Source organism: Rhamphochromis longiceps, linkage group LG6, assembly GCF_057381845.1.
Source record: "Rhamphochromis longiceps isolate RC_006_pf linkage group LG6, R_longiceps_female_GT1.1, whole genome shotgun sequence".
NCBI classification, from domain to species: domain Eukaryota; kingdom Metazoa; phylum Chordata; class Actinopteri; order Cichliformes; family Cichlidae; genus Rhamphochromis; species Rhamphochromis longiceps.
The window spans coordinates 44760758-44777932 of NC_140562.1; the positions used below are offsets into that span (position 1 = coordinate 44760758).

A 17175-nucleotide genomic window follows, 5' to 3' on the forward strand; every position below is an offset into this window, starting at 1 on the left:
AGGCAGCTGCCGCCCATAAAAGTCCACCTACTCACATTTCAGTGATCTGTTCATAGCTCGAATCTTGATGTCCACAAAGTACACGTTTGCATAACAGCACTGAGCTGTAGTCACTGTGCCACACTCACTAAATTAGTATGCATGTGGTGGTGTGAGCTAAGACTCAAAGGGATGCTAGCGACTGGTAAATAAAACACGAAAAGCTATCATAACAACGTGTGAAGGGTGTTGATGAAAATATTCAGACTTTGATGAATACATTTTTGGAAAGTCATTACAATGTTGAGTTCATTAAATCAGTTGTAAAACCTGTTTGTCTAACTTTATAGCACAACAAATTGGTTTTCAACATGTTTTTCTTTGGTTTTTTGGGGGTTTTTTTCCAGTTATTGTGGAAATTAGTGTCACGGCTGTCACTAGCGTCCCCTGTTACACAATAGAACAGTGGAGCTGGGACGCAACGAGAAGGTCTTTAATCTAATTCTTTCTTTGACCATGACAGCTGTTTATTTACCTCAGTCAGAATACCAATGCTGTTTGTCACCAACGGCAGATAAAGGCTCAAATCATTGACAAACATCAGGAGAAGCATCTTGGATTTGACACCATATAACTAAAGGGACCGATAACGTGTTCGGCTTTTTCTTAAGGAAGTACCGGAGAAAGGCTGTCGTTTAAATGATTTCATTTACTTCAGCTGTTGAAATTACAAGTTTACAGCACCGGACCTCCATGTAAAATCAGCCGTCTGCTTTCACACAAATGATGACCCTCAGAGCAGACCGTCCAGTTTTATACCCCAACAGTCACAATAAAACGTGTTTTTATCTCCTTCCGGAAGCATCGTGGCGGTCCCGCTGTCTCCCTGCTGGATCTTCTCCTCTCTCCGTTCATGTCCAACCTCGCCTCGTATCTGCTCCTTTCCTGGTGTAACAGATGACACACCTCCCTGCCTAGCCTTGATTATTAATATTATCTCACTGATTCTATTTACTATCTAAGTTTGGGACTTTCAGTTCGGACTCCGCTGGCCCAGAAAGTATCCTCCTGACTGTTAACCAGTTATGTAAGCATGTTGCAAACCCTCTGCTTTCTACATGTCAGTCAATAATTCAATTCAGTCATAGAAGCTTGTCAATGAAGCTTTGACCCTCAAAACACGGAGCTCCAACTCTTTGATGAGCACATCGCAATGTTTATATAAAACTCATAAAAAAACAGCTATTTATAATCATTTTATTCCTAACACCAGCAAAGCTAATGATGGGGTATTAATTAGCTGCACTGTAAATGAAGATGCTGCCTCTTTAAACTTCAGAAATGCAGACTTGGCTTACTGGAGGCCTAAATGGTGCTTACTCCATATTAGCATTGCAACAGCCTGAATGCAAGCTTGTTTAGTTAAAACATTACCAACAGTGCCGGAGGTCCACATTTAATTAAGCCCGGTAATAAATTATCAAAGCTTTCATCTGTGAATGTCTCCACCTCTGGGGATGGGGAGGATTTCTGCTCGACGCACCTTTAAAGTTATGTGCCGCATAGCGCTTCTCAACCTTTTCTGCACACCTGCAGTATTTTGTAATCACTCCACACTAAGCTAGCTCACACTAAGCTTTCGCCTGAGATGCTGCAGAGATGGAGAAAGTGCTCAAATGTTTTCATTGTTGGCCATTGTTCATCTGAATGTTTTCATGGCGTTTGAATGTTAAGCTTTAAAAAAAAGAAGAAGAGAGAGACTGAAGGGGGCATTTTTAGAAGCCAAATCTGGGCTGCAAGCATATCCAGTGTAATTCTTTATGGTCGAGCTCTTAATTGAGCAGAGAAGATGGTTGGGGCCAGATTATTCATTTAAGTGAACTGGCCCGAATTCTCAACTAGCCTGAAAAGCCCTCTCTGGGTTGGGCAATGGAGGCAAGCGGAGAGGCAGCGCTGCTGGACGTGGTAGCAGCGCTACTGTGAGGTAACAGAAGGCAAGGACCAACACAGTGGGGGGGCATGCACTCCGGGGCTGATGGGAAATACTGCTGCCTTAATATGCAATGCAGGACTAGATCCACCCTGGGCTTGCTGATCCTCTAGTGCCATTTTTGTGCCAGTGGTCAGACACACTAGAATAACAAAGCATACAAAGCAAAAGAGCAAAAGACAGAAAGTGAGGCACAGGCATGGAAGGCTGGAGTGAGGTGGGGACAGAAAGAGGTAGAGAAAAAGGCAGGTAGTAACAAAAGTGGAAAACACAGCAGACTACCAGTGAGATAAAGGTCAAAAAGACAGAAAACAAGAATAAAAACTTATAAAAGTACGTGTCTGTGTGACAGTGTGAGAGGGCTGTTTTGACTCGGGGGAAGGCGGAGGGAATGATAAAACAGACGGCAGACACAGGGAGAGATGAAAGCCGGTGCAGACCTTGAGCTTTCATTCGTCTCTCTGATGGTACTCTGGCGCTGTTGGAGCCTCTGGATGTCGCACAAAAATGTGCTTCAGCTTTGCACAGCCTTTCTTCTGCTTGGAGTGGAAGGCCCTCAAAACGAGACATAGTTAAAATGAGCTGGTGAGTCAGCACAACTGAGCAGTCTCTTCAAAACATGCTGCACCACCACCTGCAGAAACAAACTTTTCCTCTGTCTTTTTAAGGTTGAACCGGGGAGTGTGAAGCAGCAGACTACAAAAGATGTCGTTTTTATTCTTAATCTGAAAGAGTGCTCGGATTTTAGGCAGAAGAAGATAGAATCTGCTTTATTTCTGGAGATCATCCCTTTTAAAGTGGCAAGTGTTTCCAAAGAAGATTTCACCAGATCTTGGTCTAATACATGAAAACAACAGATACAACTAAAGACTTACTATTGTTGCAGATACATATTTGAAACAGCAATAGAGATCATTTCAAAACTCCCTGAAAAGCCTTCAGTTAATCCAAAATGCTGCAGCAAGAGAACTGACAGGGACTAGAAAGAGAGAGCGGATTCTCTTCATTGGTCCTTCTGCTTACATATAAGGTGTTGAATATTTAAGGTTGCATTTTATTTTAGAGACATATCACTTCATTAGCGCACTTCATCCTCAGACTGCTGGCTTACCTGAGGTTCCTGGGATATTTAAATGTAAAATGGAGGGACAGTCTTCAGCTTCCTGGCTGAATCCTTCCTTCCAGGCCAGCTGCTGGGGTTCCCGTGATGCACATTTCTTCTCTCCTCACCTTTTTTGTTCCGTCTTCCTGCTCTCACTGTCATGCAAGAGGAGCTCATCTGACCCAGCCTTTTGAAATTATTGGTGATTTCTTTGTGTGTAATATGTCGAGATGTCTCGTCTTCCCTTCCTGTGTGTCGCCAGCTCGTCATCTCTCTCTCTGTCGTGTTCCCTCGCTCCCTCTCTCATCTGCCCTTCCTCCTGTGTCAAGCTCATGTGTAAGTCTCCGTCTCAGTGTTTCCTGTTTTATTTTGATAGTCTCGTGTTTCCATGTTCAGTGTGTTTAGTTTTGCTTCCCCTGTGGCATCGTGTTCATTTGTTTTCAGCTGTGTTCCTCATGTGTTTCCATTTCTCTCATTGCCCTTCTGTGTATTTAAGCCCTCTGTCTCCCCTTGTTCATTGTCAGGTCGTCTGGTCGTCTTCCCCCGTGTTCCCGGCCCCTAGTTTTTTTCCATGGCCCCTGTGCTTTGCTCTCAGTTTAGTTTAATCTCAGTTTAGATTAGCTGTCAGTTTTGGTTTCTCTTATTTTGTAAATTCATGTTTCACCTTAATAATAGTCTCATCTTTTAATGGATTGGATTTATATAGTGCTTTTCAAGGCACCCAAAGCGCTTTACAGTGCCACTATTCATTCACTCTCGCATTCACACACTGGTGGAGGCAAGCTACGGTTGTAGCCACAGCTGCCCTGGGGCAGACTGACAGAAGCGAGGCTGCCATATCGCGCCATCGGCCCCTCTGGCCAACACCAGTAGGCGGTAGGGTAGGGTAAAGTGTCTTGCCCAAGGACACAACGACCAGGACAGGGAGCCCGGGGATCGAACCGGCGACCTTCCGGTTACAGATGAGCTTCCCAATCCCCTGAGCCACGATCGCCCCCTGATACATATTTCAAATAACTGTGGTTATTTGAAATATGATTTCCTTTTCACTTGTAAACAATTGAGCCCAAACCCAAGATTTCAACCCTCTGAGGTGTAACTTATCCTTATTTAGAGTATATTTTGGAGAAGGACATAAGTGATTTTTTTGGGGGGGGAAATGTGAACAGTTTTTGATCTCATCCAAATTGTCTGATTATTTTCTTTTTTCTGTAATTGCAAAGACTTTGGAATACAATGCACTAAATACAAAAATGATTATTCTGATTGCTTTTGGGTTAAACTTAGTGGGGCTGTGGAATTCGGGTCGTCATCATCAATACTACTTAAACCTTCGAGGGTTAAAGGGTCCTGAACCAAAGTCCATAAAGGTTTCTCACTTTAACTTCAAACTTCCACTACAGGTTTCCGCACTACACAGTGGGTGTTCTATTCATAACGAAAGCTCTTTTATAACTGCAGCTACATTTGAATGCACTCCCGGATCCATTTGCATCTACGATTTGAGTTTATACAAAGCAATTAAGAAGACGCCGTTGTCTAAACTCTTTGTATACGAATGCCAGATCAGCTTGTATATAGCTTGACAGGTCTGGAGCGCCTATAATTACAGTTGCTGAGCTGTGATTGGAGATGTGATGTTTGTGTGGTTTAGAGCGGAGTCAATTAACTGGTATCACCTGCGTGCTTACAAAGCCAGATGCCCTCCTTTAAAGTCTCGCTAATAATTAAAACATATCTCTGCATGTGATACATAGTGAGGACAGCCTACTAAATCAAAGCCACAGTCTATTAAAAGTGTAATCAGGCACAGCATGGTGGGACTGCAGGCCTAGTTTGACCCCATCAAGACTTAATGAGGTCCGCCGAGTCGTTAACCTGCACATTTAAATAACATGCATCAATATTAATAGGTTATTAATGACTCAAAGCAATTATGTATACAGCGGACTGGGCAGAGAGCTGAGCAGAGACAGTAAGAGCAGAAGAGAGAGAGACAGTAATACTTTTAAGAGCATTGGGACGTGTGTGTGTGTGTGTGTGTGTGTGTGTGTGTGTGCGTGCGTGCGTGCGTGTGTGTGTGTGCGCGCGTGTGTGTGTGTGTGTGTGTGTGTGTGTGTGTGTGTGTGTGTGTGTGTGTGTGTGTGTGTGTGTGTGTGTGTGTGTGGTTATCAGTGGTGATGTATTGTAAACTCTCAAATAAAAGCCAGTGTTCAAATATTGGAGTTTCGAAATCATTGAGTCAGCAGGAAAGACCACAAAGGTTTTTATTAGAATGCACGTATGCTCTGGGTCCTACAACACCACTGCTTCTGTTGGCCTGCCTCTCTCACTGGGTCCTAGTTCTTGGTTGCTTCTGCCTCATCAATGGGTTGCCCTTCCCTTGCTTGGGCATTTAGTTTATCCCAAGAAGTCTTGCTTGGCCACATTGAAGGCGCCTGATTCTCCGACCTGCGAAATGTTTTCGTCAGGTTTAGTTTTAACATGTTCACTTTATTGTTTTGGGGGTTTTGGAGGTGGAGGGTGTTGTTTCAGGTATTTCTGCTTGTTCGTTACCACAGTTAGATTTCGGCTAGGACAGGGGTGGGCAAACTTTTTGATTCGTGGGCCACATTGAGTTCTAACATTTGACAAAGGGGCCGGAACAGGAGCAGATAGATGGCATGCTTTGAAAACATCACCTCATTGGGGGAAAAATACACATCTTGGGATTTGGAGAAAACATGTGCTTTAATTTCCAAATGAAGAAAAGTATTACAATAAAATCTCTGACTTCGAAATGAGTCTTTAAGCACTGAAAATCAAATAAATGACCATTTTATTTTAGAGCACTGAAAGTTCTGTTATCCTTCAGCATATCACCATCACTCTCCTGATGCAGATGTACTTGTCCTGTTCCTTTTATTCAGTTTGTTTCCCCGGTGCCAAAAGTCAACAACGACAAGTGCAAGGACGAAACGGTTGCAGCAAGTCAGTCTGTGAAGCGTTATCTGCGCGCACTGTTTATTTTAACAACTTGCCTATCACGTAGACACACACATTTTAATGGGAGCAGTGTTGTTGTTCTCCTTTTTTAGCCAGCGCATCAAAGTCTGGAGTTTTGTTGTGGAGGTTCTCAGGATGGGTCTGAGGTGTAGGTCTGTTAACTTGGATCTGTGGCTGGCTTTGTTGATGTTCATGACGCTGAAGGTCTGTTCACACATGAAGGTAGAGCCGAACAAAGCCAACATCATCTGTGCTTTTCGCCTTAGATTTGGAAACGCGGCATCATTGAGTGAAGCATAGAAGTCATTTAGTTTCAGAGAGCTGAACTTCTCTTTTAAGGCAGGGTCGGACTGAAGGTCGATCAGTTCGAGCTGAAGCTCCTCTGGAGCTGTTTTGGGGTCTTGTGACAGAGGAAAGGCCACCAATTGAAGTGACTTTTCAATTTTATCGAAATCCAAAAACCGACGGCAGAATTCTCCGTGCAGTGCATCCAGTGACTCACTGTATTTCTTTACTTTTGCTCCGGCCTCTTTCAGCGTGGCTAGTGTAGGAAAATGAGTGAATGACTTGTTCAAAATCTGCCTGGAGAATAAAGCCAGCTTGGATTTGAAGGCTTTCACATTTGTGTACATGTCATGCACAAGCTGCTCCTTCCCCTGCAGTTTCACGTTGAGCTCATTCAAGTGTGAAAATACGTCCGTAGCAAACGCAAAGTCACACATCCAGCTCTTGTTGCTCAGCTCAGGAAATTCATCTTCCCCTGCCGCTCCAAAAACACGCCAATCTCCTCTTTGAGCTCCCACACCCTCCCATGTTTTCGATGGCAGCAGACACCCGTTCAAACAAGTCCTCTCCCCGTGTTTGTCCTTTCAGAGACTCCATTGTCAAAAACTCCTCCGTTATTTCAAAAGTTTTGTTGATTCCTCGGATAAAAATGAGGAGCTGAGCAGTGTCTTTGACATCGTTGCTTTCATCCAGTGCTAAAGAATAAAAACTTCGCCTTTTTGTTTAATCTGCTGGTGATGTCTTCATCTATTAGTTCTACACGGCGAGTCACTGTCCGCCGTGATAAACTGATTTTCTCAAATTTGTCTCCGGGCACAAAATACCTGCTGTCTCTACCATACATTCTTTTAAAAATGGTAAATGGCCTGCATTTGTATAGCGCTTCAGAAACATCAGAATTGCAGGGAAAATAAAACATTAACACGGTTAATTTATTAAATTTTTTCAAGTTTGGCGGGCCGAATCAAAACGTTTAACCGTGGCCGTAGTTTGCCCATGCCTGCACAACAGTATTGACATTATTGCACGCAGCCAGATCAATTCCTTTCTCTTATTTCACAGCTATAGCTTGATTCTTTATCTTCACTTTTCATATTACCACAGTAATATATTACATGCATGTTTTGAAAATCTCCTCGGTTGTACATGAAATTATTTTTAACCATGTAAAACAAATAAATGAATTTCTTTTTCCTTTCAACTCTCTTATCCATGAAATTGTGATTTATATTTATAACCAACAAGATAATAGATTTTTGAATTATCCTTCAAGTTTTGTTTTTTTTTTTAGATCATTTCGAACCAAAATCCAAGTTTGCTAAAAACAAATTCTAACTATCTAAATTCTATGTTTCTTTTCAAAATAAAAGAGTGGAAATACATTTATACAGATATAAAGAAAGCGAGAAAGAATAACAACAAAAGCAGTTTTCTCTACTGGGTTACAACTGTGATGGGATGCTACCTATGCAAGTCTGGCCCTGAAATTTCCTCCCTACTAAATATATAACACTCAACCGTTAGTCGTATTGTAACAAAATTGGAAATGAGGCAACTTACCCATGAAGTTGTAGGCCACGTATAATCGCATAGCTCAGGCCCTTTAGTGCCAGTGGGGAAAAAAAACTCTTCATGCTTCAGCATTCCAAGACATTATGATTAATTTCATGTTTCCATCTTTGTGGGAAGAGTTTGGGGATGGCTCCTTCCTGCTCCAACAAGACTGTGCAGCGCTGTACAAAATGTGGAAGAACTTGACTGGCCTGCACAGAGTCCTGACCTCAGGAGACAGCACCTTCTCGTACAACACCAGACTTCACAAATGCGCTTCTGGAAGAATTGTCAAAAATTTTCATAAACCCTGTGGAAAGCCTTCCCAGAAGAGTTGAAGCTGTTATAGCTGCATATTGTGGGCCGGTATCATATCAAATACTATGGATTTAGAATGTGATGGTATCATATCAAATACATTCAACAAAAATATAAACGCAACACCTTTGTTACTGCTCCCATTCCCCATGGGATGGACGTAGAGACCTAAAATTCATTCCAGATACACAATATAACCATCCCTCCCAAACAGTGGTCACAAATCAGTCCAAATGTGTGGTAGTGGGCACATCTGCTATATTGAGATAATCCATCCCACCTCACAGGTGTGCCACATCAGGATGCTGATCTGACATCATGAGTAGTGCACAGGTGTACCTCAGACTGCCCACAACAAAAGGCCACCCTGGAATGTGCAGTTTTTTGCGCTATTGGGGGTCTGGGGACCCAGAACCGGTCAGTATCTGGTGTGACCACCATTTGCCTCATGCAGTGCAACACATCGTCGCATGGAGTCTATCAGATTGTCAATTGTGGCCTGTGGAATGTTGGTCCACTCCACTTCAATGGTTGTGCGAGGTTGTTGGATATTCGTGGGAACTGGTACACGCTGTCGTATACGCCGGTCAAGCACATCCCGAACATGCTCAATGGGTGACATGTCCGGTGAGTATGCTGGCCATGCAAGAACTGGGACATTCTCAGCTGCCATCTGCCCTGAACAATGTGAACCATGATTCATCCGTGAAGCGCACACCTCTCCAACGTGCCAGACGCCATCGAATGTGAGCATTTGCCCACACAAGTCTGTTACGGCGACGAGCTGGAGTCAGGTCAAGACCCCGATGAGGACGACGGGCATGCAGTTGAGCGTCCCTGAGACGGTTTCTGACAGTTTGTGCAGAAATTGTTTGGTTGTGCAAACCAATTGTTCCAGCAGCTGTCTGGGTGGCTGGTCCCAGACGATCTTGGAGGTGAACCTGCTGGATGTGGAGGTCCTGGGCTGGTGTGGTTACACGAGGTCTGCGGTTGTGAGGCCGGTTGGATGTGCTGCCATATTCTCTGAAACGCCTGTGGAGACGGCTTATGGTTGAGAAATGAACATTCAATGCACGGGCGACAGATCTGGTTGACATTCCTGCTGTCAGCATGCCAATTGCACGCTCCCTCATTGCTTGTGGCATCTGTGGCATTTTGCTGTGAGACAAAACTGCACATTCCAGGGTGGCCTTTTGTTGTGGGCAGTCTGAGGTACACCTGTGCACTACTCATGATGTCAGATCAGCATCCTGATGTGGCACACCTGTGAGGTGGGATGGATTATCTCAATATAGCAGATGTGCCCACTACCACACATTTGGACTGATTTGTGACCACTGTTTGGGAGGGATGGTTATATTGTGTATCTGGAATGAATTTTAGGTCTCTACGTCCATCCCATGGGAAATGGGAGCAGTAACAATGGTGTTGCGTTTATATTTTTGTTGAGTGTACTAAGAATGTGATGGGACAGACGAGCGAATACTCTTGGTAATATAGTGTATTTTATGTTATTCGTAGTGAATTATTCACTTAATTTAAATGTAACTGTGTTACTTTTCCTTCTCTACTATGACCACAAATTCACAAAATATAATAACTGTGACACACCACTGCCACACTTCCTGTCTCCTGCACCCCACTCGAATGCTGTGACTGCTTCTCATCCCTTTGACAGCTGCCAGACTGTGGCAGGCTTCACTCCAGTTTACTCTTTCTAACTCTCCTTTGCCCACACATTTCAGATATTTTAATGTCTATGAAAGACGTTTCATTCCCCCAGAATGACCAAACTCTAGTTAGATGTGCTACTTCAGTTAATACCACGGCTTTTCATGATTAGCCTTTATTTCCTGGCTAAAGATGAAAGCAGTCAGAGTGACTTCAGTGACTTTTTAATGAAAACCACATCAGTGACTCAGATGTGTTAACTGCAGATTTAGATTACTTCAGGAACTCTCGGGTGTACAGGTGCAGTCATTCCAAACTCAATAATAACCACGTTCTGCTTTATTGCACTTTATGTCAGGAGACGTATTGGTTACTTATTAACTTCATGATCTTCTATTTCCTCTAAACATCTCTACATGCTTTGAAACTGTAAACTTTTAGTATCATACCATTCCACAGATTTAACCTATAACTGTACTTAACCCGTTTAGCACTCACGTCTCAACATCCCCAGAGCCACTCAGTAAAAGCTCAACCACTCAACAAGACGTGGGCTTTTTAAATACAAGGTATATTTAAAAAAAAAAAAAAAAAAGAAGAGGAAAATAAACTTTTGAAATCTCTGATTGTTTGGGTTCAGGAGAAAATGTTTGTTATGATGACAAAATCTGGTATTTCCATTTGTGAGTGTATTTTATTAGGATTCAACACATGAGCATCATCCGTCAATACCTATTAAGCAATTTTCTAATCCAACAAACATTATTTATAAAATAATAGCTCCCCCACTATAAGACAAACCCCCAATCTTGGACACTAAGTACAAGTGACGTTTAAGAGAATTTTTAACTGCAGCTGACTTTGTTTTTATCGACAGTGAGATTGAAAATCTCCAGTAAAAGTGTTTTGCTGACGGAAACTGTAATTTTGAGAATAAATGACAGCCTTTTGGCAGCATCTTAGCGAGCACAGTTGTTATTGAACCTGTTATAAGGATTCTCAGCTGCTGTTCCAACACAAATTTCGTACTGCAATACCAAATTTGCTCCAACAGAAATGAAGCAGAACAACTATCAGTCACGCCTTTCAGTCACAGTTGTACACGGCAGCCTCTTCATTGAACGTGCCACACTCTGCAGCTTTCAAGCTGAAACTTGAATCAACAAATATGTAGTCTATGAAAACTGTGGAGGTTGTAATCAGTCTTTACCAGCATAAACTTTCTTCTAAAATAAAGGACGTAGTGGACGTAAACACGGTTTTTCAAACTTAAAACCAAACTTTTCTGGTGTTACTTCATTACCTTTTCTCTGGTCTGTTTGAGAGTTGCCATATTTCTGAAAATCTATAACACAGCACGCATTGAGCGGAGCTTACTGATGTGCTTTAGGAGTTCCTGGACAGCAGCGGAGCTCTGTAGCTCAGACCAATACCCTAAATTGGTAGTAGATTGTATTTTGCTCTTCGTGGAATTGGTTTGCCACAGTGAAAATACAGAACGCCGAACAAAAAGGCAAACGCAGAGGAAATGTTGAGCCATCATTAAATGAAATGGTGTTGAGTGAAAACAGCTGGGGGATCAGCGAGCGTCTATAAAAGGCTCGTCTCTTATAGCAGGTGTGGTTCTGTCTGCAGCTACTGTTTCAGAATTTGCTGATTCTGACGGCATCGCTGGATACACTGAGTGGTGTAGTTATATACACACATGAGTGGGGGGCAAACAGCAGTCAGCCCATTCACACGCAGGCCTTTCTCAGAAATGTTTATGCTAGCAGCAGTGAAAGCAGCCCATCTACTGGTCGTGTGCGTGCAGAGGTGAGTGACAGGGTTCAGATTAGCCTCACCCCACGAGGATCACGGCAGGGTGACACTTTTCACACGAGGTAGAAAGCAGCACAAAAATCCCAAAAGCTGGTTCTAAGAGAAGACTTAATCCTTTTATGTGAGCCCTCTTTTCATGTTGCGGGGGACAGATGTGTGCGCGAACACTCACTGTAAGCAAATGTTTATTTACAGGTTGCAAATCTGCAGCATCAAAGCTTAAAGATCTGAAAGTCCAAGAGAATAAATGTGAGTGTTACTTTATTTATATTACAGCACAGCTTCAACAGCTTCAAGCTGGAGTTACAAAGTGCTTCATAAACTAAAGGAACAACAGCAATATAATGTAAGACAGACAATAAAATTGGACACGTGCATAAAACCAATACCAACAAGTCTGACAGCAAAAGCAGCAGAGGGCTGACATACAAGGAGGAGACACTGTTTAATCAACTGCACCAGAGGATGAAACAACAGCAAACACCTCCAGACTGACACACCGAGCCAAAACCCTGCGCTATGTGCTCCAAACAGATACTGTGTCTTTGTGACGAGGTCGACGACGTGATGGGGAAAGGCACTCAAATAAAATAAGCACTTATAAAGTCTGGAGTTTTAAATCATTACTTCAGATGATTTATCACTAAACAAGAAATGACCGACAGTGGGCAAAATGAAGATAAAACCAGGGCAACGCACGAAAAATAAAAGAAACAGCAGCACAATCTGGGGTCACAGTGCCATGTTGTGATTATGAAGTACGTCATCAGCTGCTCTCACAAAGACAACAAGCCTTTGACTGAAGGAACAAGATACAGGTGGAAGTTTCATGTCAATGCTGTGGCAGGCAGGATGAGGAGCCAAGTGCTGGACTCAAAAACAAAGGAATGAACTAAGAGAGGCAGCTTTATTTTGCTGTTCAAAAACTCAAATGCTAAATGCCAGAAAACTAAACTAGAAACAAGCAACTAAAATTAGGAACCTGGGAAAGTAGAACTAGGTATTACAAGGCACACGGCAGAAACAAGACGGAGGACTTAAATACACAGAGGATGGGAAACGGGAGGGAACACGGCTGGAAGTAATCAGACAAAGTGAGACAGGGAGGAAGCAAAACTGAATACGCTGAACACAGGATACCGAACTATCAAAATAAAACAGGAAATACACAGGCGGACTCAAGACACGTGAGCTTAACACAGTGACCGGGGTCAACGTGAATAACCACGGAGACGGAACTTGGCGTGCACGAGAGACGAGACAGGCTCCACATGGAGGCACAAAGAGGGAAACAGACTAAAAGAAACAAGAAAGTCAAACTAGAAATAAAAATGACTAAACTAAGAAAAACAAGGAAACTAAAACCATGAATAAGATGAAATCACGGTGTAATTTAAACCTGAACATGAGCCATGACAGAAAGTATCTGGATCTGTGCTCAATGATCCAGGTAAGGAAAGCTCAGAAAAGGCACAAGTAATACATCAGGGAACTCAAACAACCACACGGAAGAGACATGGAAAGCTGACCAGGACTCTGTAGGCCACTCCTTCAGTGATGATGTGCATCCTGGCTGGTTTGAGCAGGAAGTCAAGGAGGAAATTTACGTGAAAAGGGAGCATCTACTGCTGAATCGAGGAGGAGGTCTAAGGGTGCATCTGTCACCATCTTACAATGCTGTGATTGCAGCCGTTCCCCAACTCTCTGTGAATGTTACTCATGGCCATTGATCAACGGACATGACAGTTTGCATATCAATGATCATGAAACTAACATCTTGGCTTTTTTTAGGCAGTGAAACTAGTTTCATCATTATGGAGCTGTGCTCTTTATGAGGAAACCTGCAGTCCGCTGAGACTGTTTCCTCCACTGAAAACACTGCATCAGTGAACAGAAGCAACTTTCCTGGGCAGGTGAAACTAACTACAAACAGGTGAGGCAGTCACAAAGGACAAAGTAAAACAGTCGTGAAAAAAAAAAAAAAATGAAACAAACACTAACACAGAAATCACAGAAGACGTGATATCAGAGAGAGTGGAAGCGGCCCTGACAGAAAGATGAGAGCGGGAGGAACAGACAGCAGGACTATCGTGGTCCCGGCACTCCCTCGTCCTCTTCCCCTCCTCCCCTGTTTCTCTTATTCTCCACTTTCTTTTCTCTCAGAAGATGAAGGTTGAGTCAAAATAACAAGAGGACCTGAGTCCCAACTTCTCTTTAAATGTAACTTGTTTTCTGTGTACTGCTGTGCCAATAAATATGCTCCACGATAAAACTAAAAATCACCTCGACTGACCTCGTAAAGATCAACAGTGTAATCTATCATTTCATTTGCTGTTGAGCCTCCAGAGTTTGAGCCTGCTGCAGGGAGCTTCCACCTTTTGACAGAATATAGACTGTTCACATGCTTCAACTCTACAACGAGGGTGGACAGTGCAGGATAGTCACACTACTGGGAAATACAGTATAACAAGTAGAAACACGTCCTCCAAGGTGGTACTTATTAGTGCTGTGTTTTTCTACAGTCCTCCAGGTCACACGATGCGAGCGAGCATCTAAACTGACACAAACTCTCTGGCACAGAAAGTACTACACTCTGTTTGTCTTTTTTACTACTGTGGGAGAAGCGGTGCTCTGGAAACCACGTCGCTAACCAGGTTTCATTTACAGAAATCTGACCAGAATGGTTCTTTGCAAGTATTTGAAAATGCAATGCTTGTCTGAGGAAATGTATATGAAACAGCATCTGTGCATTTAATGCAGCATCTAAGAAACTCACAGCTGGCTCCTCTGTACAGCAGAACGTTTCACAGAAACACCCTCCTGTGGGCATGCGAGCCAAAGATAGTAACAGAAAAATATATGTGCTATAAACAAAAGGAATCCTTAGCCTAATGTGACCATATTCTATCTTTTATAGTGTTCTCAGTCAGTGATTAAAAAATACTGATATAATATGCATGTTTTAGACTAGAACAAACACATCTAAAGAGAAATGAAGTTCAGGGAAATCCCACTTGTTAACCTGGATTCTTAGATCCAGAGAGGAGAGTCCGTCCTTAGTGGAATCTTAGATTCAGGAGGAGATCTTAGTCACGGGACATTGGACCAGCTCTTTAAACTTTCAAGGATTTGTCTGCTCAACATGTTCTGGGCACATGAAGGCATCGGGGTACGTTGGATTATACAGTACTGGTCCAATTGCATTGCATTAGGTCAGAGTATTCCCTTTATCACTGATTTGGTCCAAACATTTACTGATCACATTCAGTGACATTCACAACACAGAGTTTGTAGCAGGCTCTAAGGATGGGTTGGTTTTATTGGGCACTGGTCTCCAACATATGATGACATGGTTTGCAGCAACATTAGTGGGACGAGAATTACCACCCCTGTCTGAGGCCGTAGTGCTCAATTATAAAAGGGTAGATTTCCCACCCAGAAGTGAGGATGAGTTGCTGTCTTAAGGATAAGATCTCTAATGTTTTGATTTTACTCCATTATGGACACGGACACCTGGAAACTAGTCCACGTGAACTGAGATGGATGTGTCGTTGGTGCCCAGAAAGTCCAAAATGCCACAGAGGGATGAAGACACCCAAGTGGACCCTCACACTCACCATCTGATCACAAAACTTACATCAGTCAGACCCAAGTGGGCTGTGGAAAGAGACTTCATGTTACCACTGGTAATGACTCTAAGCCAAACAATATAACATCAGAATGTTTTTTGTTTTTATTTCTCCCAGATCCTGACATTCAAAAACTGTTTTATCTATAAAAAGTGTCTTCTGCTCCTCTATCAAACAAAAGGGTTGGGATGAGGTTATCACTGAGTATCAGGTGAAAAAGACTCTAAAATACCTCTAAATGAGACTAACAAACAGACTGATGCAATTAAAGAGTAAGCCGAATGCAACGGCACAGCTTCACTGTATTGTCCACAATCTGTTGGCTGTGACTGAAAGAATTAAATCACAAATTTAAGCAGTGGAAATTTCTGGGCTCATCCTTGGAGACAATGTGAGGATGTCAGACATCGGCGAGGAGCTCGCAGCAGGGCAGAGCTCCTCGGCATCAAAGGGAGTAGGCAGAGGTGGTGCCTCCTGGAGGCCTCCTAGGTGCGGCGTTTCAGGCAGCCAGAACAGAGAGGACACCTGGAGGCGGACCCTGTGGAAGAGCTGGAGGCGGTGGCTGGGGAGAGGGAAGTTTGGCCATGTCTGCTTAGGCAGCTGCTCCTGCCCACTGGACCTGGATAAGTGGTAAAAAATGGATGATGGATGGCGTTTTTGTAGAATGTAACCGACACTCCCCTAATGCTGGTACATGCCTGGGTTTCTGCATGGGTTATTCGGGGTTCGTTATTCCATTTTTGTTTTGGGCCAAGTAGCACTGCCAACGACTATTTAATTGATCAAATGAATAAAATCAGTGGTTTGCCCTTGGCAGGTTCAATAAGTAAATAAAATTAAGCTAATGTAGGACTTTATTAGTAGCCTGTCAAGTAGTAATGTGAATTCTTTCTGAGCGGCATACCGTTGGCATTTTAGACCTGTTGAGTGCAGAGAATCACAATTATAAAAGATCGGATACATTTTGAAGAGACCACACTTTAACAAAGGCAGTGCATTTAATTTAATGGTCACAAGATGGTCTATAGCAGTCTGGTGTTGAGAAGAAGAGGACAGAGAGTCTTTGAAAATGCCATGAAAGCATAAATTTGTGCCTCCGTGTGGCGTTCTAGCTCCGTTGTGTCCAGATGCTAATTGTCACAATTACAACAATCAAAGCCGACGTGTTGTAACAGCTTTTTCCTGCACACATGAAAACAGTCAGTTTGTTTTTCACCTCAGAAGCAACCGTGTGGATGCTGAGCACAGAAAAAAGGACATATGGTCCTTGTAGATTTAGTGTCAGTTTTCCGAATGCACGCTTGTTTCTGGAACAGGGAGCAGAGAAAGCAGAGGCCTACTGGAATCCTTGCTATCATCATTCCCCCCCCCCTGCTCTTGCCATCTTGATTGAGTCCACATAGTGCATAGAAACAAATGACTCTGACTCACTGGCTGCATACAGAGCCACTGCAGGAAAATGTTTTCAGAATCTGCTCATTTATCTCAGCCCACGGCACCACTGCCTCCTGGACATGAATTGAGAGGTTGTTTTAAAGTGAAAATCACCACACAAGTTAACAAAGATTTCAAAAACAGGAAGGCACGGAAGAGATTTGAGTACTGCTCCCAGACAGCATGTTATAGCTCCACGGTCACACAGCATTAATATGAACATATAGACCAAAGAGCCACACTGTGTGAGCAATTTGTCTATATTGGGGCGCTGAGGCAATTGCCAGATAAGTGACAGTGATCAATAAGTATGTTATCAAGTCAAGGATCCACCGTATGAATGGCATTGTTATCTGCCAGGAAAGAACAATATTCTCACTGGGTTATTCTGGGAACAATGACTTGCTCTT

At 43.0% G+C, this 17175-nt stretch overlaps 1 protein-coding gene across 1 annotated transcript; it reads right to left on the reverse strand.

The window, feature by feature from the left end:
* Positions 1-6094: 6094 nt before the first annotated feature.
* On the reverse strand, positions 6095-6778 carry LOC146668861 (general transcription factor II-I repeat domain-containing protein 2-like). The gene has a single exon (XM_085408859.1). It carries the CDS (start codon positions 6776-6778, stop codon positions 6095-6097), a length of 684 nt encoding a protein of 227 aa, XP_085264985.1.
* Positions 6779-17175: the final 10397 nt, after the last annotated feature.

What these genes read in the sequence shown, in the direction of transcription:
- LOC146668861 (XM_085408859.1), bottom strand. Translation starts at nt 6,778, where the DNA reads ATGTGTGACTTTGCGTTTGCTACGGACGTATTTTCACACTTGAATGAG.